The sequence below is a fragment of the Bufo bufo genome, chromosome 5, assembly GCF_905171765.1.
Source record: "Bufo bufo chromosome 5, aBufBuf1.1, whole genome shotgun sequence".
Taxonomy (NCBI): Eukaryota; Metazoa; Chordata; class Amphibia; order Anura; family Bufonidae; genus Bufo; species Bufo bufo.
In genome coordinates, this window is record NC_053393.1 from 16442215 (window position 1) to 16469940 (window position 27726).

At 49.0% G+C, this 27726-nt stretch overlaps 1 protein-coding gene across 1 annotated transcript in view; it reads left to right on the forward strand.

Moving 5' to 3' along the window:
- LOC121002357 (flocculation protein FLO11-like) overlaps window positions 1-27726 on the forward strand; it is a 93887-nt gene that overhangs the window by 15098 nt on the left and 51063 nt on the right. Inside the window, exon 2 of the mRNA XM_040433822.1 lies at window positions 27406-27449. Coding sequence (XP_040289756.1) covers window positions 27406-27449 — 44 coding nt within the window. The remainder of the gene's footprint in view (window positions 1-27405; window positions 27450-27726) is intronic.

The following is a 27726-nucleotide window of genomic DNA, read 5'->3' on the forward strand; positions in this document are numbered from 1 at the left end:
TTCTCCCCGTCTACCTGCTGGAGGGCATCTCTCTGTCTACCTGCTGGAGTGCTTCTCTCTGTCTACCAGCCGGAGGTCTTCTCCCTGTCTACCAGCTGGAGGTCTTCTCCCTGTCTACCAGCTGGAGGTCTTCTCCCTGTCTACCAGCTGGAGGTCTTCTCCCTGTCTACCAGCTGGAGGTCTTCTCCCTGTCTACCAGCTGGAGGTCTTCTCCCTGTCTACCAGCTGAAGGTCTTCTCCCTGTCTACCAGCTGGAGGTCTTCTCCCTGTCTACCAGCTGGAGGTCTTCTCCCTGTCTACCTGCTGGGGAGCTTCTCCCCGTCTACCTGCTGGAGGGCTTCTCCCTGTCTACCGGCTGGAAGGCTTCTCCCTGTCTACCTGCTGGAGGGCTTTTCCCTGTCTACCTGCTGAAGGGCTCCTCCCTGTCTACCTGCTGAAGGGCTCCTCCCTGTCTACGTGCTGGAGGGATTCTCCCAGTCTACCTGCTGGAGGGCTTCTCTCCGTCTACCTGCTGGAAGGCTTCTCCCTTTCTACCTGCTGGAGTGCTTCTCCCTGTCTACCTGCTGAAGGCCTTCTCCCTGTCTACCTGCTGAAGGGCATTTCCTTTTCTACCTGCTGAAGGGCTTCTCCCTGTCTACCAGCTGGAGGGCTTCTCCCTGTCTACCAGCCGGAGGGCTTCTCCCTGTCTACCAGCTGGATGGCTTCTCCCTGTCTATCTGCTGGACTGCTTCTCCCTGTCTACTAACTGGAGGGCTTCTCCCCTTCTACCTGCTGGGGGCTTCTTCCCATCTACCAGCTGGAGGGCTTCACCCTGTCTACCTGCTGGAGGGCTTCTCCCTGTCTACCAGCTGGAGGTCTTCTCCCTGTCTACCTGCTGGGGAGCTTCTCCCCGTCTACCTGCTGGAGGGCTTCTCCCTGTCTACCGGCTGGAAGGCTTCTCCCTGTCTACCTGCTGGAGGGCTTTTCCCTGTCTACCTGCTGAAGGGCTCCTCCCTGTCTACCTGCTGAAGGGCTCCTCCCTGTCTACGTGCTGGAGGGATTCTCCCAGTCTACCTGCTGGAGGGCTTCTCTCCGTCTACCTGCTGGAAGGCTTCTCCCTTTCTACCTGCTGGAGTGCTTCTCCCTGTCTACCTGCTGAAGGCCTTCTCCCTGTCTACCTGCTGAAGGGCATTTCCTTTTCTACCTGCTGAAGGGCTTCTCCCTGTCTACCAGCTGGAGGGCTTCTCCCTGTCTACCAGCCGGAGGGCTTCTCCCTGTCTACCAGCTGGATGGCTTCTCCCTGTCTATCTGCTGGACTGCTTCTCCCTGTCTACTAACTGGAGGGCTTCTCCCCTTCTACCTGCTGGGGGCTTCTTCCCATCTACCAGCTGGAGGGCTTCACCCTGTCTACCTGCTGGAGGGCTTCTCCCTGTCTACCTGCTGAAGGCCTTCTCCCTGTCTACCTGCTGAAGGGCTTCTCCTTGTCTACCTGCTGAAGGGCTTCTCCCTGTCTACCAGCTGGAGGGCTTCTCCCTGTCTAACAGCTGGAGGGCTTCTCCCTGTCTACCAGCTGGAGGGCTTCTCCCTGTCTACCAGCTGGATGGCTTCTCCCTGTCTACCAGCTGGATGGCTTCACCCTGTCTATCTGCTGGACTGCTTCTCCCTGTCTACTAACTGGAGGGCTTCTCCCCTTCTACCTGCTGGGGGCTTCTTCCCATCTACCAGCTGGAGGGCTTCACCCTGTCTACAAGCTGGAGGGCTTCTCTCTGTCTACCAGCTGGAGGGCTTCTCCCTGTCTACCAGCTGGAGGGATTCTCCCTGTCTACAAGCTAGAGGGCTTCTCCCTGTCAGCTCATAAAATAAGGCTTTCAGCAACCTCCCACTCACTTTTGGCTCAGACAGACTTTCTGTGTCCCCAGGCAGTGACTGACCTTCTGGTTCTGTTATATCCCCACCATCTGTGCTGATTCATTCATTACCTCACAGGTGCTACTTCACATAGGAGAGGACTCTTTGAGAAATATTCCTTCCTTCCACTACCAATCCTGCATTGGTGTCGCAATGTTTTTGGACCTGAGGGGTATACATGTCTCCCCACTCCAAGATGATGGAACGAATCAAGCGGACACAGTTATAACTTAAACAAGGGGGTCTTTACTTGACTCATGTGGGTATTGGTTACAACAGTCTGCAGGCTTAGTGAAGGCAAAGGCTCAGAGGCAACAGGTTTATTTGGTACACTGTTTCTGAGGAAACAAATATGACACTGTCCCTTTAAGAGGTAACAACTCTCCCTCTGGTTTGAGTTGCACCCATCTCCCTGAACTCTGCTCTCAGAGTGCCACCAATGAAGATGAAATTGGGCTCAAAATTTGGTTAACCTGATGCCCCCCCTATAAAGATACATCATTAAACTAGGGAGGAGACCATTATTATTAATAATAATAATAATAATATAAAAGGCTTCTTTCTCTGTAAAATGTGTTATCTAACTGTCACTTAAAGAGGACCTTTCACCCATTATGACATTGTGAACTAACCCTTTATTTACTGCAAAGCAGTGATGAAGCTCTTAGCGCATATTATTGATCAATAATATGTCGAGCCCACCTACCAGACGACAAGGTAGCTTCTTATCAGGTGGAACCTACTCTAACACGGAGGGTCCAGCTCCATTGTTACTCTGATTAAAAACACCAAGGGGTGGGGGATGGGCGCGGAGTGCTAGGTTCCAAAGAGGATGCCTGGTCCTCTATAATATACATATAAGGTTATTTTTTCCCAGGCTGTGAGCTCTGCGCTGCGATTGGCCAGCGATACAGAAGAACAAGGGCAGACTCCGCCTACCATAACTTTGTGAGCGAAGATACCGGAGGGCATAGCGGGAGAGCGGAGCGGCGCCCGGGGATAACCCTTTCTTTATATTGGAAATATGTTTCGCTATGCGGATTAAACGCTGAAATTGAAATATATGGATTTCTATAGCCACCTTCCAGGGGGGGGGGGGGGTCCTTGACCGGGGAGAGACCCGTGAGTATTTACACTTCCTGGGTCTTCCCCCGGTGATGGACTCCCCTCTCACTATCTACAAAGGTAGAAATAAATGTTGAAGCCCTTCCTCGTCTAAATAAATTATGAAACAAACTAAAAATCAATTAATACGAAATATCTATCTGTCCTACCTAATTTTGGTGATATATATAATTATTGATAATATATGCATTTTATATTTTTAGATTTTACATTTTTTAATCTAACATAATCATTTTATATACCGACTCTATATTTAAGTAGTAAATAGAATTACCGATATAGGATTGACATTGAAATAATGTTGAATTAAAATATAAAAAAAAAAAAAAATAAAAACGCAATGAAACCGCAACACATAAAAAATTGTATCGTTTAACTGCACAAAAAATCTGTGCGGCTGTTGACATTATTTAATGATTTTTTATTGTCTATTTATTACCCTACCTTTATTAGTAGGAGCGAATAACAAGAAATGGACTATTATCCATGAGGGTGTTGCGGTGTCATATGCACGCGTATATATATACATATATATATATGTGAATTGTTTAAGCATGTACTACCACAACTTTTAGTTCGAATGTGATATACTTACTCTATATATTTAATTTATTTTTATTGCTCTTATATTGTATGTGTAAGCTATGTACTTGCACCTTTGATCGGGAAAAAAATGAACGTCACTTCCGACTTAAAGTTAATTAATTTAATCAGCACCTGCTCTAGGTGTATAAAAGCCAGTCATTTCCATGGGTAGTTTAGCCACTGATGAAGGAGTCGTAGCTAACTCCGAAACATGTTTGGTAACTACCCCATGGAATAAAGCCTTCACCGGAGGATTCAAAGCGCTAAAAGGAAAAGGAATCAAAGAAACAAGGGATCGGTGATTATTCTACCTTGAGAAATCCAAGACAAGCCGGATATCAGTTCGTTTGGAGAGTCGACCTTGTGGCAGAGTCCATCTCTGTAAAGCATCTGTCTAAATACAGAAGGAACACATCGCTGACTGATCTCCAATACAGCACGGCTATATAAAAGCACCGAGGATCCCAAAGCCGCATTATCCCTATTTGCTGCAATTTGTGTAACCACTGCTTACCACACGTGGGACGCCACCTGTGATGTAGCGAAAAGCCGACATTACTGCACTACAAATTGTGAGTATAATCAGCTTCGGCTTTCCTGTATTAACAAGCAGCAACATTGTACCGATTTAATATACATAGCGACTATTGAGTCGTAACAGCCACAGTGACTATTCAAAAAGACTTTATTCAATTAAGCAGATTCAGTCCCCACTTCATCTCTTGGGGCATTAATTGGGTTAAGAACCCATCTGGAAGGACATTATTTACCACTCAAAGATTTTTTGTGCATATACAGTCGAATTATTGAAACTTTACAGACACAAATATCCAATACCGCTAATTTATACAATTATATTGGGTTTTATTGTATTCAATAATTTTACCATTTTACCATTTTATTATTTTTAAGATTGTCACATTTTTCTGTGTTTTAATGTATGTTTATTCAACAGTATATATCACTAATAAATAAAATATTGGTATATTAATCATCCGTGTGGTACCGAATATTTGGTGTGCCCTACCATTTCTCGTTTTTGATTATACTATTGTTTTTTGAGGATTGGGTGAATCCTCTTGGTAGGTGCACCCATTTCCATTCTTGAGTATACAGGTGAGCCCTCTCTAAATATCTATATCTTGATTGATATATATATATATATATATATATATACATTTGTGTTAGGCGCTTACGGTAGTACAGTGAAGAGCCCTGGGATACAGGGAAAGAAATGCAGTCGGTTGTGGTGTGCCGAAACCGAGGATGAGGTAGGCCTGAGAAAGAAGAGGGCCCACCCAAGGAAAAGACATAGAAGAAATGAGTTGTAAATGAGTGGAGTGGTGGGAGGGACAAAGCTCAGACCTCAGACGGTGCAGGAGCCAGGTAAGGGGGGTGCCCTAAATAGACTGGAGGCGGACCTCAGCCCCTCCCACAAATCCAGGCAAATGCCTTAATACTTGTGTTAGGCGCTTACGGTAGTACAGTGAAGAGCCCTGGGATGCAGGGAAAGAAATGCAGTCGGTTGTGGTGTGCCGAAACCGAGGATGAGGTAGGCCTGAGAAAGAAGAGGGCAAAAATGGAAATAAACCAGTTTATTGTAACCAATTAATACATGAATAGCTCAACCTGACATGTTTTGGAAAGCCACCCTCAACTCCTGTGCTGGATTGGGAATGTATCGTGCGTAAGCGGATGACTTCCAGCGCCCCAATTTCTTGATGACATGAGTAGGGATGTTGGCACTGGAGGCCGTGGATGCAGCTCCGATGCGAAAGGAGTGCCCTGAGTAGTTGGCTGCGTTGAGGCCCAGTTGGGTGAGAAATGATCTGACATGGGTCATGAAGGTGGTGGTGGTGGTGAGTACCGACCCATGAAGTTGAAGTAGTGGTTGCGAGGGTAGCCACTTGTGAAGCTGACTGTAGGTGTCCAGAACCCTTACTGGACACCATTTGTTGTGCGTGGGGTAATATGAAATGTAGACGGGTGAATGCTGACTATTCTTGGAGTGAGGTATGGTCAGGATGTAATGGTCCAGGTGTTTCGTCAAGTGGGAGACAAGAAGACAAGGTGAGGTTTGGGTCGTGGAGGTTGTAGTAAATTCCCCGGGTCTCAGGAACCCGTAGAAGGCTAAGTAAATTGCAGTTTTGATGACGGAGTTGGTATCTGTTCCAAAAGTCGGATAATGCCTTGAAGATATGACTGTTGATGGGTAGCCTCTGAGCTGGACGTGCGGGTTCCGTCTTCTGAATGCCTCTGAGTATGGTTTTTATCTGGTGTGAGGCCATGAAGCTGATGTTGTTGGGATGCATGATTAGCATATGATGTTGAATGCCAGTAAGATATAGTTTGATGGTATTGTATGACATTTTGAGTTTGAGGTGGCAGAAAGAAGCAAAGCCCAAAAGAGACATCATGACGAAAGGGTGCGTGATGTTGTGTTCCAACATGAACTTGTTGAATAGTGTGAATGCTCTGTTGTATGTTCTATGTGTATTGTCTGACAGTGCTAAGCGGGACAAAGACTGGCTTTGCCGCATGATGACCTCTAGTCCAGAATGAGTTGTTGAAATGCTGGAGTGATGGAGGCCGTGGGTGATGCTGATGGGAGAGCCTGATGAAATGCCTGAAATTTGAAGCGAGACAAATTGTCAGCTGCCGAATTGCACACCCCCGGGACATGGAAACAATGCAAGAAGAAATTATTGCAGGCGGCCAGCCAAGTAAGTCTTCGCATAAACCTCATGATCGTGAGGGATTTAGAACGACCTTTGTTGATGATCTGGCAGGTTGCTTGGTTGTCTGAGTAGCACCGGACCGACATGTTCGCCCATAAATGACCCCACGCCACGGCAGCCGCTACGATGGGATAGATCTCAAAAAGCGCTGAGGTAGTGGAGAATCCTTCCAGACCCCGGACCGCAGGAGGCCAGCTGCCCCACAGCCAATCGTTCCCAAATATGGCCGCAAAGCCTGTGGTAGATGCCGCATCTGACCAGATAGAGGGGGAAGAGTCCGACAGCTGAGGGCGAAACAAGCTCCCGCCATTCCAGGTGGACAGAAACCTCCTCCACATGCCCAGATCCGCCGCAGCGTGGGAATCCAGGGACAATCTGTGCGAGTCATGTAGGAACAAGGGGAAGAGGTGCAGAAGCCGTGATATGAATGAGCGTCCCTGGGGTATGATGCGCATGGCAAAGTTCAGGGAGCCCAGCAGGGACTGTAGTTCTTTGCGGTTGCAGGTGCCGAGTTGAAGGTAGTTGTTTATGTGGGTGAGAATATCCTGGATCTTCCCGGATGGCAAACTGGCTTGCATTGAGGCTGAATCCAACTGGATACCCAGGAAGGTGATGATCGTGTCTGGCCCCTCTGTCTTCTTGGTGGAGAGGGGTACCCCCAGTTCCTTGAACAGCTCGATGGTGGCTCTGAGGCTGGAGGGGGGGTAAGTGTTTTCCTCCACCAATAGGAAATCATCAAGGTAATGTAAAACCAACGGGCACCTTGCTACATTCAAAAGCAACCAACATAATGCTTCTGCAAATATGTCGAAGATGGCCGGGCTACTCTTGGAACCGAAAGTCAGCCGGGAGAAAAAATAATAGTCCCCGGACCACTTGATGCCGTGAAGGTGCCACAGTGTAGGGTGAATTGGTAGCAATTTGAAGGCGTTGGCGATGTCGGTTTTGCTGAGCCATGCCCCCACCCCTGCTTGTATGATGGCGGTGATGGCGTGATCTATGGTGGTGTATTGCAGAGAGAATTCCTCCGAGGGAATGAGGGAGTTGAGACTGGGGTTGGCTGAACCGTGTGGCGCCGATAGGCCGATGATGAGCCTCTGTTTCTGGGAAGATTTCCCAGTGACGATGCCAATGGGGTTGGTTTGCCATGTGGCAAATGGGGGGGTTTTGAAAGGCCCTAACACAAAGCCCTCCGTTACTTCTTGGGCTATGAGGGCGTCAATGGCGGTGGGGTTGTGTAGAGCGGATAAAAGATTGGGACACTCCAGGGTGCCAGTTGGCATGTACAGGATGCCCGTGTGGAAGCCTTCTGTCAACCCTGAAACAAGGAAATCTGAGAGATGCCTGGATGGGTGTTGTGACATGAACGCGGTAAAAACTGGCATGTTGATGGTTGTTAGATACGGTTTTGCAAACATTTTATTTGGGCACATGGATTTGGCATGCGCCCGGAAACATTTGGTACATATATGTAACAACTTGCACCCGCTGTAATTACAGGACCCCTCATTGAAATTATTGCAAATCTGGGATTTGCCCAGAAATTTGATCGGCCGACCCAGCTTGTCCCGGGCTGATCTTTCCGGGACCCCGGAGGGACCAGCTGCCTGGGAGAGGCCCTGTCTGTGCGACGTGTTCGGGCAGAAATTGGTGGTGTGGGCCGTGGAGGAGCAGTGCGCACAGGCTGGGGTCCTAAGGCCTGCGAAGTGGCGACAGAATATGACCGTGTCGATCCTCGCCCACTTGGAGCGGACTCCGTACTGGGAGAAAGCCCCCGCCACTTTCGCCGAAAAAGACCTGTGATAGTCATAAAACGCTGATCCTCCGTATTTGTTGCCCAGGTCCACCAGTTTGTGCATGTAGAGGTCAAATTCCTCCCTTCTGTTGGGGTAGACCGCACAGATGACCTCTTTATAGATTCCGAAAGCCAAAACGAATTCGGGAATCTTCAATTTCCTATAGAGCCGGGCATCCCTGGACTTGACCACAACTGAAACCTCGTCATAGGCATAAGTCGTGTTCTCGACCACATCCTGGGAGGCAATCAGAAGGGAGGCCAGGTTTACATCCTTACCTTCCAGGATATCCCTTTTTAAGTGCTCTGGTATCATATGCGCCGGGTTGACTTCCTGGTCCTCCAGGCTAACGGACGGCGTGATCACCGGTAATCCAGCCGGTGCCGGTGATGCCGCCGGTGGCGGACCTGCCAAGGAAAGGGTCGTGGTGACCGATTCCAGCCTCTCCAACCTGGCGTTGACTGTCGACATGGATGTCATCAGAGAGGCCAGCATGGCATGGATGTCCCCGGTGCCGGACTGGCTGGGTCCTTCCCCTGCATCCCTATTATCGGTTGATGCGCGCAGCAGCCGGAACAGCTCCGCTTTCCTTGCCGTGGCGGGCAAGGGAACATGCCGTTTCCTCAACTCCGCCGTAATGCACGGAATTGTCCAGGATCTGATGGATGCTGGACTGGCTAGATCGTCTCCCAGGGTAGCAGTGACGGATCTAGCAGGGGTGCCAGGCAGGGAGAAGTTTTCTAACCCATCCAGAGACATACTAAAATAGAACAGTTGATTATCTTGAGGAAACACAGGATCGTGCTGGCAAGCTAGCTAGGCCGGATGGCGAAAAATTACACTTGCATGGTGACAGATGAGGCCCTGCTAATTTGCCAAGCGGCTTGAGAGGCTCTATCTATGAGTTGGCGCGAGGGGTTAATGAGGCCACTTGTCGTAGTGGCAGGAGTGTTGGCCTCTCGGTGACTGTAAGACAGGACTAGGGGAAGGGAGTGACAGGTGAGGCCCTCTCTATGCAACACGCGAGGCGGCTTACTAACGAGTGGCGCGATGGGCGGTTGCCTCTGAACGTTTGAGGCGGGGTGTCGGCCTCGCGGGACCACTAACTGATGGCGAAGCCAAGAAGGGGGTAACCTAGTGGGATGATGGTGCCCCTAAAGCCAGCACGCTGACCCTAACGGGACCATCCGAAATGTAAGGAAGACCTTGTTAATGAGCAGGTGAACGTACCTGGTAGTAAGAAAATATTCTCCGGATACACAGTAGTGCAAAATATATTATAGGTTGACCGCCTGAAAAAGGGGGAGGGTAGACATAAAATAGTATGATGAAATGTGAAATGCATTTGGTACATATAGCATGACCCGAGGATCATGACGGTTGTCAGTGAAATGACAGCTTGCGCCTGGTGTGAAAAAGAGACCTGCGGCGTGACCGTTTGCCTATGCAGAACGTGGGAGCGTGCGGTTTGCAATCAAATGTTTTTTTTTTGTTTTTTTTTGTTTTTTTAACATGAGGCGGAATACCAATAGCCTCCATTCTCTGTTCACTTTTTTTTTTTTTCATGCAGCAGAAGACCAATTGACATCCCTTCCCTTGCCCCTTTTTTTTTTTTTTATTCGTTTAATGTGGGGCTGCTGGGGTGATTTTTATCTGGAGGGTGCTTAGTTGGGGCGTGCTGGATGCCCCCCTTGCTGCAGCCTGCGCAGGAGGGGGCCTGCTGTGGGACCGGCGCGCCCTGGAGTTCCGCCGGCCAGCCGAGCCGGACCGCCCAACGGTGGCCCCCCGCATCAGATGCGCCGCGAACGGCCGCCGGGACACCGCGAATGCGCCGACGTATCGCCGCGCATGCGCAGTATCCCGGCCGCGCGTGCACAGACCAGGCACCGGGACGAGGCCGGGCGCCATCGGCCGCGCGGCAGGAGGAGCGGCTGAACAGGCCGGAGGCGGTGGGGAGGGGATGCTTGTGGCCGCGGTATGCCCAGTGGAGGCGGACATGTACCGTGTGCACCGCATCTGTGCTCCTGCAGCCGTGCACATGAACATGAGGAGGGGGGGGCATGAATGTGGATGATTGTGGGGTGATATGGACTGAACAAGAAATGGGGAACGAGCCTGGAACCACAGGGGTGCTGACCGGAGTGTTGGTACTGTGTGGGAAGATTGCCTGAACAAGACATGACAGAAATGAGATGCCGGTGACTTATGCGAGAAAGCCGTGACATTAGTGCAGCGTTTATGAAATGAAATGAACAGAAATGTGGGATTAGCCCAGAAAACCATTGCCCGCATGCTGCAGGGGTGTTGACCGGAATAGTGGTACGTGTGGACAAATTGTGCATGAACAAGGCGTGACAGAAATGAATACTGGTGACTTGTACGAGAAACCGTGACATTGGTGCAGCGTTTGGTGAAATGAAATGAACCGGTACAGGGGGCAACCGTGAGGCCCCGGCTGCACCGTATGAATGACTCACAGTTCAACGGGCAAACGCGACCCACAGTGAACCGAGTGAAGCCGGAAAAATAGAACAGAAATGCTCCAAATCCAGAAACAGACGGCGACGAAAAACTCTCAGAAATTCAGCGGCTCGCAGGTAACTCTCCAGAAACTCCACAAGCGACTTCCTCTCTCAAAGCTCAGACCCCAGACGGTGCAGGAGCCAGGTAAGGGGAGTGTCCTAAATAGGCTGGAGGCGGACCTCAGCCCCTCCCACAAATCCAGGCAATCTGCCTTAATATATATATAAAGAAGAAGATCCGCAGCACTCCTTGAAAGATAAAATGTGCTCTTTATTCACACATATCAAATGTTGACAACGTTTCGGTCTCTCACAGAACCTTTCTCAAGTCGGGTGAAACATAAAGTGCAGTGGTGCCAGTATAAATACATCATCAGGTTGTTACCAATTATTTCATCAACCAATACAAATAAAGTGCACTCCCCTTTTATAGACATGTTACAATTCCTTCCTTGACGACACATGTTCACATAAACATCAACGTGTCAGCTGTCGTACATATATGCTGTGTATTTATAACCCCAATATCGCTTATAGTTTTCATCAGTGATACATTAAAGTGCACGGTGCTCTAAAAACATCTAATACCTTGTGGAGTAGAAGGAGATGGCATGTTAACTTCTATGGAAGCACGCCGTTCCTCCGCGTCTACTCTTGGTCAGTGCGCATGTGTCTGTCTCTTGCCACTCCTGTTAGGCGGTACATAACCGCTTTACGTCACTGACTGGCGGAGACCATGCGTCATGACGTCCGGTTTACTGCGATCCGGCGCGCATTACGCACATCACGTGCCCGTGCGCCCGAAATCCCAGTCACCGGCGTCACTTCATTTGTTCCTTCCGCCATTTTACATTAGGGCAAACTTTTGGGCAATGACAATATCCATCATCTTTCTGACTCTATTGCTTCCTCTTAGTTACAGTAACCCTCCCCGCATAGGTAAAGCGCCTGATTCGAAATCACATGAGAACATCTTCACGTAACATTCTATTACTTCCACCCTGTACTGCAAGCTGGATACACCGAAGCATGGGCCCTACGAAGGGATATTAACTAACCATTCCCCCTGTTACCTTGAATTCGACATTTAACCCTTTGGGTTTCAAGGTGTCCAGACGAAAAATCCATCTGAGCTCCGTTTTTTTTAAAATAGTCAACCTATCTCCTCCTCTATCTAACGGTTTCACATGGTCCAAGATCATAAATCTCAGATCATTTTCCCTAAGGTTTTGGTGCCCGTGCAAAATGCTCTATGTGGGTGAAACCACGTGCGATATGAAAACTAGGTTAAAACAATCACAGACAATCCATCAGAAATAAAAGAAAAGACCTGCCGGTGTCTAAGCATTTTTGTGAAAAAAAACATAGGGAAAATGATCTGAGATTTATGATCTTGGACCATGTGAAACCATTAGATAGAGGAGGAGATAGGTTGACTATTTAAAAAAAAAAACGGAGCTCAGATGGATTTTTCGTCTGGACACCTTGAAACCCAAAGGATCCTTTCATCCTCCCGCCTGTGGAGATATGCGGCATACAGGGGCGGGGGAGCTTTTTGTTCCCCTGTCCCTGTTATGCAAAACATCTCCGGCAGCGAGGGCAGAGGATCTTTAATGATACTCTGTCCTTTGAAGTGGCCGAAACTGGACATAATCCTCAGCTGGGAGTAACGTGCTGCAGTAACGTGCTGCTTGGGGACATGTTACCGCTGAGGCCTGTAATTCACCAAATGGATTCTTGGCTTGGGTACCACCTACTAGAAAGCTTAAGGGGTTTATCTGAGAATTTGACTTCCAGGACCACCGCTGATCAGCTGGTGGCCAGTGATGTCACCATACTTTGGTCACATAACCTGGTGCAGCTCAGTCCCTTTCAAGTGAATGAAGCTGAGCTGCGGCCACTATCCAAGGTATGGCACTGTGCTTGGTAAGCTTTGAAGCTACTGCTATTTTCACTGGAGCTCAAACAGCTGATCGTGGGGTTTCCGGGAGACGGACCCCTGCCGGCCTGATATTGATGATCTATCTTGAGGACAGGTCATCAATATCAAGTTCCTGGATAACCCCTTCAAGTAAAAGGAGGCCAAATCATGGAGTCCCTGAAGTCCCTTTAAGGAAAGTTTAAGGGCCTTATGCAACTATCACGCATTTCAAAAGGTCTCTGAACCCACACATATCATCCAACAATAATGTGACTGGCCAGTAGGTGGCTGCATAATCCCGCTATTGCCACTGACCGTGACCTCATCACTGTACATCCTCACCATGGTCTCACTTAAAGGGTGTTAGAGCCGCCTGCACTTGTCAGACCTGGTGTATTTCTTGGATATTTAAGAGAAAATGGCTGTGATATTGAGAGAGAGCTGTCAATCACTGATAGGACCGCCTCCTCATAGAGAGAGCTGTCAATCACTGATAGGACCGCCTCCTCATAGAGAGAGCTGTCAATCACTTATTAGGACCGCCTCCTCATAGAGAGAGCTGTCAATCACTGATAGGACCGCCTCCTCATAGAGAGAGCTGTCAATCACTGATAGGACCGCCTCCTCATAGAGAGAACTGTCAATCACTGATAGGACCGCCTCCTCATAGAGAGAGCTGTCAATCACTGATAGGACCGCCTCCTCACAGAGAGAGCTGTCAATCACTGATAGGACCGCCTCATAGAGAGAGCTGTCAATCACTGATAGGACCGCCTCCTCATAGAGAGAGCTGACAATAACTGATAGGACCTCCTCCTCATAGAGAGAGCTGTCAGTCACTGATAGGACCGCCTCCTCATAGAGAGAGCTGTCAATCACTGATAGGACCTCCTCCTCATAGAGAGAGCTGTCAATCACTGATAGGACCGCCTCCTCATAGAGAGAGCTGTCAATCACTGATAGGACTGCCTCCTCATAGAGAGCTGTCAATCACTGATAGGACCGCCTCCTGATAGAGAGAGCTGTCAATCACTGATAGGACCGCCTCCACATAGAGAGAGCTGTCAATCACTGATAGGACCACCTCCTCACAGAGAGAGCTGTCAATCACTAATAGGACCGCCTCCTCATAGAGAGAGCTGTCAATCACTGATAGGACCTCCTCCTCATAGAGAGAGCTGTCAATCACCGATAGGACTGCCTCTTCATAGAGAGAGCTGTCAATCACCGATAGGACTGCCTCCTCATAGAGAGAGCTGACAATCACTGATAGGACCACCTCCTCACAGAGAGAGCTGTCAATCACTAATAGGACCGCCTCCTCATAGAGAGAGCTGTCAATCACTGATAGGACCTCCTCCTCATAGAGAGAGCTGTCAATCACCGATAGGACAGCCTCCTCATAGAGAGAGCTGTCAATCACTGATAGGACCTCCTCCTCATAGAGAGAGCTGTCAATCACCGATAGGACCGCCTCCTTATAGAGAGAGCTGTCAATCACCGATAGGACTGCCTCCTCATAGAGAGAGCTGACAATCACTGATAGGACCACCTCCTCATAGAGAGAGCTGTCAATCACCGATAGGACTGCCTCCTCATAGAGAGAGCTGACAATCACTGATAGGACCACCTCCTCACAGAGAGAGCTGTCAATCACTAATAGGACCGCCTCCTCATAGAGAGAGCTGTCAATCACTGATAGGACCTCCTCCTCATAGAGAGAGCTGTCAATCACCGATAGGACTGCCTCTTCATAGAGAGAGCTGTCAATCACCGATAGGACCGCCTCCTTATAGAGAGAGCTGTCAATCACCGATAGGACTGCCTCCTCATAGAGAGAGCTGTCAATCACCGATAGGACTGCCTCCTCATAGAGAGAGCTGACAATCACTGATAGGACCGCCTCCTCATAGAGAGAGCTGTCAATCACTGATAGGACCGCCTCCTCATAGAGAGAGCTGACAATCACTGATAGGACCGCCTCCTCATAGAGAGAGCTGTCAATCACATAGAGAGAGCTCTCACCCACCGTCCACCTGCCTGGAGCACAGATGGCAACCTGCGGACTTGATTGCTGTGAATATTCAAGACCAAGAAAAATCCATGATCAATGGTCATGATGAAGGACCATGATTTACTTGTGGTCTGAAACGCGTTACTGTAACCTGTGATGTCTTGAATTGGATTTTAAACGTACAATAAAGATTCCACCTTTTGCATCTTGGAAGCTGGATTTTTCTTGGTCTTGAATACTCATTCATGACGTGACGAGTCACTATCAAAGTAGCGCAGGCGCAGCAGGCAGGCCTGGCCGGACGGCAGCGTAAGCGTAACGTCACTCACTTCGTCACGCGCATGCTCCATAAGTGGGAGGAGCAGGAGGCGGGTGACGCAGTGAGTGACGAACTTACGCTTACGCTGCCGTCCGGCCTGCCTGCTGCTACGCAAGTTCGTAACGCCATTACGCCAACACTAATAGTACTGCGTGAGAGTGAGTACTAGAGCAATACTCAGTAAAAATGAATTAAATCATTGAAAATCAAAACAGACATGTCATCACCCGATACATGAGGCTTGTGTCCTTGTGATTTCATCTGTGCATTGAAGCAGTAACTGTTATGTTAATACTAACTAGGGTAATACATATCCACCTGTGCCATCTCCTGTCCGGGGGCATGGTCAGCGGCCCATGTATTGTCACACACACACCCTGGTGAAGGTCACCAAGGTGTGTGTGACAATAGTCACAATACATGAACGCTGAATCGGGTGATATGTTCTATAGTTAATGGCTACAGGTCAGGCTGGGGCTACAGACATTTTGTAGAGCAGCAGCGCCAGCTTTCCATCTTTGAAATAGTGCTGCAGCTGCAGTCCAGAGGAGGACATGATCTGCGGCCTTGCCGCCTATTGTAGAAACTTACTGGCGTGTTTGAGCTCTGCTGCCCTCTTGTGGCTGTTTTGAAGAATGCAAGTTTTCTGAAAACTATGGGAGAATTGTTGTAGTCAGTTAAAGAGGAACTTTCATGGGTCCGGACATGTAGAGCGGCACCCAGATATAATAGTAAGTGCAGGGACATCCCTGGGCGCCGTTCTACGTGTCCTGATAAATAGTTAACAAAGTCCGGACACATAAAAGTTCCTCTTTAACTGACTACAACAATTCTCCCATTGTTTTCAGAAAACTTCTCCCTTCTGTACCAAGTGTAGGTGATGTGGGCGCACTGGTGGATCCAGGGGGGGGGGGAGCAACGGGGCAATTGTGGCGGGGCCCTGGTGAAAAATAGGGGGCGGCAGGGCACAGGGAGATGAGCGCTTCCATGGAGGTAAGTATAAGTGTTTATATATATATTTTTTATATGTACAATTACAATACTTTTACTGGCACATGGGGGGGGGGGCTCTTGTTACTGGCACATGATGGGGGAGCCTCTTGTTACTGGCACATGATGGGGAGCCTCTTGTTACTGGCACATGATGGGGGGGGCTCTTGTTACTGGCACATGGGGGGGGCTCTTGTTACTGGCACATGATGGGAGGGCTCTTGTTACTGGCACATGATGGGGGGCTCCTGTTACTGGCACATGATGGGGGGGCTCTTGTTACTGGCACATGATGGGGGGCTCTTGTTACTGGCACATGATGGGGGGCTCTTGTTACTGGCACATGATGGGGGGGCCTCTTGTTCCTGGCACATGATGGGGGGCTCCTGTTACTGGTACATGATGGGGGGGGGTCTTGTTACTGGCACATTATGAGGGGGCCTCTTGTTACTGGCACATGATGGGGGGCTCTTGTTTCTGGCACATGATGGGGGGCTCTTATTACTGGCACATGATTGGGGGGCTCTTGTTCCTGGCACATGATTGGGGGGTGCTTTTGTTCCTGGCACATGATTGGGGGGTGCTCTTGTTCCTGGCACATGATTGGGGGGTGCTCTTGTTCCTGGCACATGCTTGGGGGGGAGGGGCTCTTGTTACTGGCCCATGATTGGGGGGGGGGGGGCTCTTGTTACTGACACATGATTGGGGGGGCTTTTGTTACTGGCATATGATGGGGGGTCCTCTTGTTACTGCACATGATGGGGGGTCCTCTTGTTACTGGCACATGATGGGGGGCTCTTGTTACTGGCACATGATGGGGGGGATCTTGTTACTGGCACATGATGGGAGGGATCTTGTTACTGGCACATGATGGGGGGATCTTGTTACTGGCACATGATGGGGGGCATTTGTTACTGGCACATGATGGGGGGGCTCTTGTTACTGGCACATGATGGGGGGCTCTTGTTACTGGCACATGATGAAGAGGCCTCTTGTTACTGGCACATGATGGGGGGGTCTCTTGTTACTGGCACATGATGGGGGGCTCTTGTTACTGGCACATGATGGGGGGCTCTTGTTACTGGCACATGATGGGGGGGGCTCCTGTTACTGGCACATGATGGGGGGGCTCTTGTTACTGGCACATGATTGGGGGGCCTCTTGTTACTGGCACATGATGGGGGGGGGTCTCTTGTTACTGGCACATGATGGGGGTCTCTTGTTACTGGCACATGATGGGGGGCTCTTGTTACTGGCACATGATGGGGGGGCTCCTGTTACTGGCACATGATGGGGGGGCTCTTGTTACTGGCACATGATTGGGTGGCCTCTTGTTACTGGCACATGATGGGGGGGCTCCTGTTACTGGCACATGATGGGGGCTCTTGTTACTGACACATGATGGGGGGGCTCTTGTTACTGGCACATGATGGGGGCCTCTTGTTCCTGGCACATGATGGGGGCTCATGTTACTGGTACATGATGGGGGGGCTCTTGTTACTGGCACATGATGGGGGGGCCTCTTGTTACTGGCACATGATGGGGGGCTCTTGTTACTGGCACATGATTGGGTGGCCTCTTGTTACTGGCACATGATGGGGGCTCTTGTTACTGACACATGATGGGGGGGCTCTTGTTACTGGCACATGATGGGGGCCTCTTGTTCCTGGCACATGATGGGGGGCTCTTGTTACTGGCACATGATGGGGGGGGCTCTTGTTACTGGCACATGATGGGGGGCTCTTGTTCCTGGCACATGATGGGGGTGCTCTTGTTCCTGGCACATGATTGGGGGGTTCTCTTGTTCCTGGCACATGATTGGGGGGGGGGGGTGCTCTTGTTTCTGGCACATGATTGGGGGGTGCTCTTGTTCCTGGCACAAGATTGAAGGCCTGGGGGGGTGCTCTTGTTCCTAGCACATGATTGGGGGGGGGGGGGCTCTTGTTACTGGCCCATGATTGGGGGGGCTTATATTACTGGCACATGATTGGGGGGCATCTATGGGGGCACATTTTACTGGCACATTATTGGGGGCACTTTTACTGGCACATTATTGTTGGGCACTATAGGGGCATCTACTCAGGCCACAAAGAAGGAGTATGTTATATGGGTGGCTCTGTACAGTAGCATTACATTTCATACTGGGACACATTATGGTGAGTACTGTGGGGGAGAGGAGTACTATGGGGTCATCTACGGGGGGCACTAAGAAGGGGTATTTTATACTTGCAAATTATGGGGGACACTGAGGGCATCTACTGGGGCACTATATAGGGGCATTTTAAACTGGTACATTATAGGGGCACTAGGAGGAAGGGGGGAGAGGATCACTATGGGAACATTTACTGGGGGCACTATATAGGGGTATTTTATACTGGCACATTATGGGGGCATTATGGGGACATTAGCTCAACTGGGGGCATTATAAGTGGGTATTTTTTACACTGTCTAATATAAGGAGAATTATTACTACTGGGGTGGCATTATGGTGGCCTTTATTACTCCCACATGGTATCACCCCCTAGTAGCAGCACCAGCCTCTCCCTGCTCTACCTCTACACTGTGTAGTCTGTTCTATAAGCACCATTGTTTTGTGGCGGACAGAAAATAATCTGTAAGTGCCCCTCCCGAGACCAAGCTCTGGATCCGCCACTGTGTGGGCGGTGCGATATGTGGGTGGGGCTGTGTGTGGGTGTGTCATGCCCTGTTCAGGATATGTGCGGAGGTCTGCCAGGGTAGCAGCACGTGTGTAGCCTGTTGTTTTTGTTTTGGAGTTGAGCTATATCCGCCTCCCTGGCGCCGGGGGTGGGGTGGAGTGGGCCCAGCTTGCATGCTGGTTCTTGTCTTCCCTGGATCCAATGGAGGCCATTTTGGCACCGGAAATGACAGAAATCCAGGTGAGCCCAGCATGTGAGTGGAACCTACACCTTCTGAATTGCATGTCAGCCGCCATGGCACATGACAGGTATATAGTGTTAGGAACCCGTCTAACTAGAGATTGCCTTGACGTTCGGCAGACGGGCTCAGATAATTTTGTACAAAATGATTTGCCAAACATCTCTAACTGGCTGCTATAGCATTTGCAATATTGCGGTGCTATGGGATGTGCTGACTGACCCCCTTTTTTTACTTCACAGTTTGCCTAGGAGGCGTGGCTGCCTCCCCAGTCGTGCACTCCTGACCAGCTTGTTTGTCTCACAGGGTGATTTTAATTAGTGTTAGTATATAGCTTGGCCCACTCCCCCTCACTCACTGAAACCATATGGCACCAGGAGAGAGATAGTGTGTGGACTCTCATTGCAGTCCTTGGTGACCGTGTGGCGCCGGGGGTGGGGTGGAGTGGGCCCAGCTTGCATGCTGGTTCTTGTCTTCCCTGGATCCAATGGAGGCCATTTTGGCACCGGAAATGACAGAAATCCAGGTGAGCCCAGCATGTGAGTGGAACCTACACCTTCTGAATTGCATGTCAGCCGCCATGGCACATGACAGGTATATAGTGTTAGGAACCCGTCTAACTAGAGATTGCCTTGACGTTCGGCAGACGGGCTCAGATAATTTTGTACAAAATGATTTGCCAAACATCTCTAACTGGCTGCTATAGCATTTGCAATATTGCGGTGCTATGGGATGTGCTGACTGACCCCCTTTTTTTACTAGTCTGTTCTATAAGCACCATTGTTTTGTGGCGGACAGAAAATAATCTGTAAGTGCCCCTCCCGAGACCAAGCTCTGGATCCGCCACTGTGTGGGCGGTGCGATATGTGGGTGGGGCTGTGTGTGGGTGTGTCATGCCCTGTTCAGGATATGTGCGGAGGTCTGCCAGGGTAGCAGCACGTGTGTAGCCTGTTGTTTTTGTTTTGGAGTTGAGCTATATCCGCCTCCCTTCAGGTGCACTGGGTGGGGTCGTTGGTTTGAGTTTAAATTACGCCCACTCCCAGTGTCCTGTGCAGGTAATAGCTTCTGTTTGGCTCAGAGGAAGGAAGGATTTGCTGTTCCTACTCAGTAAAGATAAGTTGGTTTTGTTTATCTTGTGGTTGTCTGTCTAGGCTGTTAGACCTGGAGGGGGCAGGCTGCCTCTTTCCCCCTTTCACCATCTTAGGGATTCTAGGGAATCTTCAGCCTAGGCACGAGGACACGTTTATTCCCACCTTCAGGGTCTGAACATGGGCATAGAAGTCTAGGGAGAGCTGGTAGGAATTTGTCAGGAGGTCACCTTTATCCCCAGCTTCTTGCTTAGACACTTGTTTGTTGAAATTCTGTGTATCTTGTATTCTGTCCGCCGTGACATTATAACTCGCCATACTTTAACTGCCATTTCTCAGCTGTTTTCAGATGGAGTCAATTGATGCGCTAGTTGATCGCATGCAGGGATTATCCCTAGAGGTTGCGAATCTGCGTAATTTGGTCACACGGTGTCAGAATGCTCTGGTATCAGGTGTAATAGGAGGAAGCCAAATTTATGGGGAGCCTAAAGTCGCTCTCCCTGATAGATTTGCAGGGGGTGTGGATGACTTTATCCGCTTTAAAGAGTCATGCAAGTTGTTTTTTCGGCTACGTCCATCTTCGTCTGGTGATGAGAGTCAGAGGGTAGGGATAATCATTTCCCTGCTTAAAGGGGACGCGCAATCCTGGGCCTTTTCTCTGCCGTCTGGTTCTCTGGCCCTCCAGTCGGTGGAAGAATTTTTGGGATTAATTTATGATGATCCAGATCGGGTCTCGATGGCGGAATATAAATTGCGTAATTTATTACAAGGTGAACATACTGCAGAGGCTTACTGCATTGAGTTTAGGAGATGGGCTACCGAGTCAGAGTGGAATGACCCCGCGTTACGTAGTCAGTTTTGTCAGGGGTTATCTGAGAGATTGAAAGATGGCCTTGCTTTTCATGAGTACCCGGATACATTGGAGAATTCTATGTCTTTGGCAGTACGGTTAGATAGACGGATTAGAGAGAGGTGTAAGGTTCCCTCCGCGCAAGGGATCCCTTCTGTGAGTGGCTTCATCTCACCTGCCCCCCAGGGTGATATGACATGTAACTCTGGGGTAGGGGAGGAACCCATGCAGCTGGGTCAGGTATCTTTCCGTTCTGGTAGTAGGAACTTTAGGAGGTTGCATAAACTATGTTATTACTGATTTAGTGATACTCATTTTATTTTTGCTTGTCCTTTTGTTAAACCGCATGTTGATGTGAAAGAATCACAAAGAGGTTTACTTAAAGAAAAAAAACAAAAATAGGCTACACACGTGCTGCTAACCTGGCAGACCTCCACACATATCCTGAGCAGGGCATGACAGTACCCCCCCTTCTACGGGTGACCTCCACAGCCGGAACCTACATCCTCTCCTCAGGGCCGTATCCCCTCCAGTGTACCAGGTACTGAAGGGAACCCCGAAGAACTCTTGAGTCGAGAACCCTGGAGATCTCGAACTCTAAATTTCCATTAACCAGAACAGGGGGAGGAGGCAATGGCGATGGTTCCACCAGTTTCACATATTTCTTCAGTAAAGACTTGTGGAACACATCATGGATCCTCCAAGTCTGCGGAAGATCCAGACGAAACGCTACTGGATTAACCACCGCAGATATTTTGTAAGATCCAATAAATCTTGGACCCAGTTTCCAAGATGGTACTCTCAGTTTAATATTTTTTGTAGATAACCACACCAGATCACCAACACACAGGTCCGGACTAGTCATACGTCTCTTGTCAGCCATTCGCTTATATCTCTCACCCATCTTCTCCAAAATCACTTGGATCCTCCGCCAGATAGAAGACAAGGCAGAAGAAAATCTCTCCTCCTCTGGCTTCCCAGAGGAACTAGTCCCAGAAAAGGTACCAAACTGAGGGTGAAAACCGTATGCGCCAAAAAATGGCGACTTACCCGTGGACTCCTGCCTACGGTTATTCAATGCAAACTCTGCTAGGGACAAGAATGAGGACCAGTCCTCCTGATTCTCAGCCACAAAGCACCTTAAGTAGGTCTCCGGGTTTTGATTAGTACGCTCTGTCTGTCCATTCGACTGCGGATGAAAAGCCGAAGAGAACGAAAGTTGCATGCCAAGCCGAGAGCGGAATGCACTCCAAAACCTGGAGACAAACTGCGTGCTCCTATCAGAAACCACATCCGAGGGAATGCCATGCAATTTCACGATATTATCAACAAAAATCTGAGCAAGAGTCTTGGCATTGGGCAGACTGGCTAACGATACAAAGTGAGCCATTTTACTAAAACGGTCAACAACCACTAAAATTACTGTTTTCCCGGAGGAACTCGGCAGATCCGTAATAAAGTCCATAGACAAGTGCGTCCAAGGACGAGACGGAATAGACAAAGGAAGAAGTGAACCAGCAGGTCGAGTATGAGCAACCTTTGACCGTGCACAGGTTTCACAAGCTGCTACGTAATCCTCAACACTCTTACGTAACCCGGGCCACAAGATCAAAGGTGGACTTACCACCAGGATGTCCAGCAAGGACAGTATCGTGATGTTCCTTGAATACCTTGTATCGCAGTCCATCAGGATCACGTGAGACAGGTTTTGACGATCCTTCGGGAGAATAAATAATATGCCAAATTGGAGAAATGTGTGTTTTCTGTGCAGGAGCTTCCGTTTCTGGCATATCTGCTTTCTGACTCCGGTTTTCGAATGGACCCCGAAAAAGTCCGGGCGTTTCTGGAATGGGACCGACCGGAGAATCAGAAAGCTTTGATGCGGTTTTTGGGGTTTACTAATTATTCTAGAAAATTTATCTTGAACTATTCTACCATTGTAAAACCTCTGACCGATATGACTAAGAAGGGTGCCGACGTCTCTGTCTGGTCGGATGAGGCATTGCAGGCTTTTTCGACTATTAAGGAATGTTTTGCGTCTGCTCCCATTCTGGTGCAGCCCGATGTGTCTCAGCCATTCGTGGTGGAGGTTGATGCATCAGAAGTGGGGGTTGGAGCAGTGCTGTCGCAGGGTTCATCTCCTGGCAAATGGGTCCCTTGTGCTTTTTTTTCCAAGAAGCTCTCGGTCGCCGAGAGGAATTATGATGTAGGAGATAGGAAATTGCTGGCCATCAAATTGGCCTTTGAGGAATGGCGTCACTGGTTGGAGGGGGCGTCTCATCCCGTTACTGTATATACGGATCATAAGAATTTGGCTTACCTGCAATCTGCCAAGCGTCTGAATCCTAAACAGGCCAGATGGTCATTGTTCTTTACCAGGTTCAATTTTGTGGTTACTTTTCGCCCGGGGGTTAAAAAGGTCAAGGCAGATGCGTTGTGACCCGCAGTTTTACTGGGGGATGTGATTCAGAGGATCCTGCTCCGATTTTGGCTGATGGGGTGGTGGTCTCCTCTCTGTACCCCGAATTGGAGATGGAGGTGTTGGGAGCCCAGGAGGGGGCTCCTGGTTCTTGTCCCCCAGGGAGGTTGTTTGTTCCTGATGGACTGCGATACAAGGTATTCAAGGAACATCACGATACTGTCCTTGCTGGACATCCTGGTGGTAAGTCCTCCTTTGATCTTGTGTCCCGGAGGTTCTGGTGGCCCGGGTTACGTAAGAGTGTTGAGGATTACGTAGCAGCTTGTGAAACCTGTGCACGGTCAAAGGTTGCTCATACTCGACCTGCTGGTTCACTTCTTCCTTTGTCTATTTCGTCTCGTCCTTGGACGCACTTGTCTATGGACTTTATTACGGATCTGCCGAGTTCCTCCGGGAAAACAGTAATTTTAGTGGTTGTTGACCGTTTTAGTAAAATGGCTCACTTTGTATCGTTAGCCAGTCTGCCCAATGCCAAGACTCTTGCTCAGATTTTTGTTGATAATATCGTGAAATTGCATGGCATTCCCTCGGATGTGGTTTCTGATAGGGGCACGCAGTTTGTTTCCAGGTTTTGGAGGGCGATCTGCTCTCGGCTTGGCATGCAACTTTTGTTCTCTTCGGCTTTTCATACGCAGTCGAATGGGCAGACAGAGCGTACTAATCAAAACCCGGAGACCTACTTGAGGTGCTTTGTGGCTGAGAATCAGGAGGACTGGTCCTCATTCTTGTCCCTAGCAGAGTTTGCTTTGAATAACTGTAGGTAGGAGTCCACGGGTAAGTCGCTATTTTTTTGCGTATACGGTTTTCACCCTCAGTTTGGTACCTTTTCTGGGACTAGTTCCTCTGGGATGCCAGAGATTTTCTTCTGCCTTGTCTTCTATCTTGCGGAGGATCCAAGTGAATTTGGAGAAGATGGGTGAGAGATATAAGCGAATGGCTGACAAGAGATGTATGACTGGTCCGGACCTGTGTGTGGGTGATCTGGTGTGGTTATCTACAAAAAATATTAAACTGAGAGTACCATCTTGGAAACTGGGTCCAAGATTTATTGGACCTTACAAAATATCTGCGTGGGGTCAATCCAGTAGCATTTTGTCTGGATCTTCCGCAAACTTGGAGGAACCATGATGTGTTCCACAAGTCTTTACTGAAGAAATATGTGAAACCGGTGGAACCATCGCCATTGCCTCCTCCCCCTGTTCTGGTTGGTAGAAATTTTGAGTTCGAGATCTCCAGGGTTCTCGACTCAAGAGTTCTTCGGGGTTCCCTTCAGTACCTGGTACACTGGAGGGGATACGGCCCTGAGGAGAGGATGTGGGTTCCAGCTGTGGATGTTAGTGCCAGCCGACTGGTGAGGGCTATTCACAGATCCCACCCGGATAAAGTTGGGCCTGGGTGTCCGGAGTCACCCGTAGAAGGGGGGGTACTGTCATGCTCTGCTCAAGCTATGTGCGGAGGTCTGCCAGGTTAGCAGCACGTCTGTAGCCTGTTGTTTTTGTTTTGGAGTAGAGCTATATCCGCCTCCCTTTAGGTGCACTGGGTGGGGTCGTTGGTTTGAGTTTAAATTACGCCCACTCCCAGTGTTCTGTGCGGGTTATAGCTTCTGTCTGGCTCAGAGGAAGGAAGGATTTGCTGTTCCTGCTCAGTAAAGATAAGTTGGTTTTGTTTATCTTGTGGTTGTCTGTCACGTTTATTCCCACCTTCAGGGTCTGATAGTGGGCATAGAAGTCTAGGGAGAGCTGGTAGGGATTTGTCAGGAGGTCATCTTTATCCCCAACTTCTTGCTTAGACACTTGTTTGTTGATATTCTGTGTATCTTGTATCCTGTCCGCCGTGACAAGGTGTGGCTTGAGGGGCACTATTGCCCCTGGTCACTGATAGGACCTCCTCCTCATAGAGAGAGCTGTCAATCACTGATAGGACCGCCTCCTCATAGAGAGAGCTGTCAATCACTGATAGGACAGCCTCCTCATAGAGAGAGCTGTCAATCACTGATAGGACCTCCTCCTCATAGAGAGAGCTGTCAATCACTAATAGGACCGCCTCCTCATAGAAAGAACTGTCAATCACTGATAGGACCGCCTCCTCATAGAGAGAGCTGTCAATCACTGATAGGACAGCCTCCTCATAGAGAGAGCTGTCAATCACTGATAGGACAGCCTCCTCATAGAGAGAGCTGTCAATCACTGATAGGACAGCCTCCTCATAGAGAGAGCTGTCAATCACTGATAGGACCACCTCCTCATAGAGAGAGCTGTCAATAACTGATAGGACCGCCACCTGGACTTACAAAGCCCACAATGAGCAGGAATTTAAGTGAATGAAATTCAAGTTTTTCTAAATCTTTTCCCATAAAACTAAATATCAATGTACTCAGCTCCTCCGGCTCTTTAACCTGCCGCCTGCAGATTACGTTGCGTTTTCATGGTGACAGGTTCCCTTTAAGCTAGAGAGTTTCATGTTACTCTATTAAAGCTTGGAAATCGCAAACTACTACTGCAGCCATTTGGAAGCGATTTTCATGTAATGTAACGAAAAAGTCTAGGTGTAGCCTCATCCTATGGAATGTAATCACAAAGGGATTTTTCTGGATTTTAATACTAATAGGCCATGAGTATCTGATCGGCAGGGGTCTGACTCCCCGCACCCCTGCTGTTCTGAAGTAGCGCTATCTGCATACATCCCAACATTTGAAAATCGCAAAGGGGACAATAGCAAGTTTTTTTATGCTAAGCCACGCCTCTAACTCCACCCACTGCATATCTATCCACGCCCAATCCTGCCCGGACCCCTTAGTACCCCCACACACAGAAGTCATACCTACATTGTGACCTCACAGTAGTTAAGCTCCACCTCCATTAATACAATAAAAACAATAAATATTCACCTGTTCCCCCAGTGATCGGAGCACCTCCTGCGCACCCCAGCAGGCACCATGCAGTCACATCTTACCACTGCTGGGCTGTGTAGGAGGAGCACACATGTTGATTCCCGGCCGCACGCTCCCCCCGCACAGTCCTGTCTGCTGGGGACCGCCAGCACTGGATTTGAGTGGTGAACAAGCGAGTAGACAGCTTCCTGCTTCACCATTCCAGTAAACTGTCTCTGCGTCCAGAGGGGTTGAGAGCGGGACATACATCGGCCCTCCTGGGACCACAGAAAATGCTGGAGCATGAAGCTGGTTACTGCAGCGCTGCTCCAAGCTTTATCTTCGGACCCCCACTGATCAGATATTGATGACCTATCCTGAGGATTAACTATCATTACTATAAAAGTGGAAAACCCCTTTAAGGGAACATTTAGGCCAAAGCTGAAAAACTGCAGAAGATTTCCGAATCTTATCTAATATGTCAACTACAGATGGGGCAAATTTGCCACAGTGGCTCGGGGTGGATGATACAGTCGGTTCATCCTTAGTCTAACTTTGTACCATCTTTTGGTACATGTTGGCACATCTGAAGCCAAGCCCTTTTCCACATAAACCATGCCCCTTGATTGTGATGCAAAAAGTGTCTTAAACCCATCTAAAAACATGGTGCAGAGCAAAAATTTTTGTGCAAATTAAGCCAGAATTATGCTGCATTTAGCGCAGTAAATTTGCACTGCGTTCTGCTTGGAGCATCGGCATAGATGTTAGTCAGGCAACACCCTTTAGTCACCCAGTAAGCCGTTTGAAAAAGGGGTGCACTAAATGATGCCAAAAAGACTGTCATAAAAAACAGCGCTAGGATCAAATCACACAGTCCTATAAATGGGTAACAATCAGACCAAGAAGTTTAAAACCAACTCACCAAATGGGACAAATCCAAGCAGTATCATCCCCTTCCATAAATTATATTATAAAACCCCTAAATATGGGCGCAAATCCAAAAATATGACCATTAATGATCAGCCTGGGAAACACAGTTCATACGTAAACTGCATCTGCCGGACCAACCGCGGCTCCCCTGATCCAAGCTGAATGCGTCACAGAGATTTATGATACAGCCAGTTTGTATCTGAAGGAGATGTGGCTGACACATCTGCAGTGGCCGGGTTTGGGGTGGTCTATGCTGGATCCCCCAGACACCATTGAAGTGTCACCATGTGTTTCTGCTCTCTGGAAGGGATGGTAAGGCGAGGTGCACCCAATGGTAAATATGAAAAGGTCTGAGCTAGCTGTCCCTCTCTCTCTCTTGCTCTCTTTCTCTCTGAAGGCTGGTACCCTGGAAAAAGGTGGTGCCCCAGTGTCTGTGGCACAGTTATCCGGCTGGCTCTCTAATCACAGGGTCTGTGTATCCCCATCTTCTTTTGGTCAGTCTGGCAGAATCTCTGCTACTAAGCACTGGTCCTTTTTCACAGACAACAAAGGTCTCTGACTGCTCTCCTTATATACAGTCTCTAGCTGAACTAGAACCTTATAGTGGGAGGGATGAAGTGGAGAAGCACAGCCTAAACAGAAAAATGTTACAATTTCTGTCTATCGTAGACTTACACTCACCTAAAGAATTATTAGTGCCACCATACTAATACGGTGT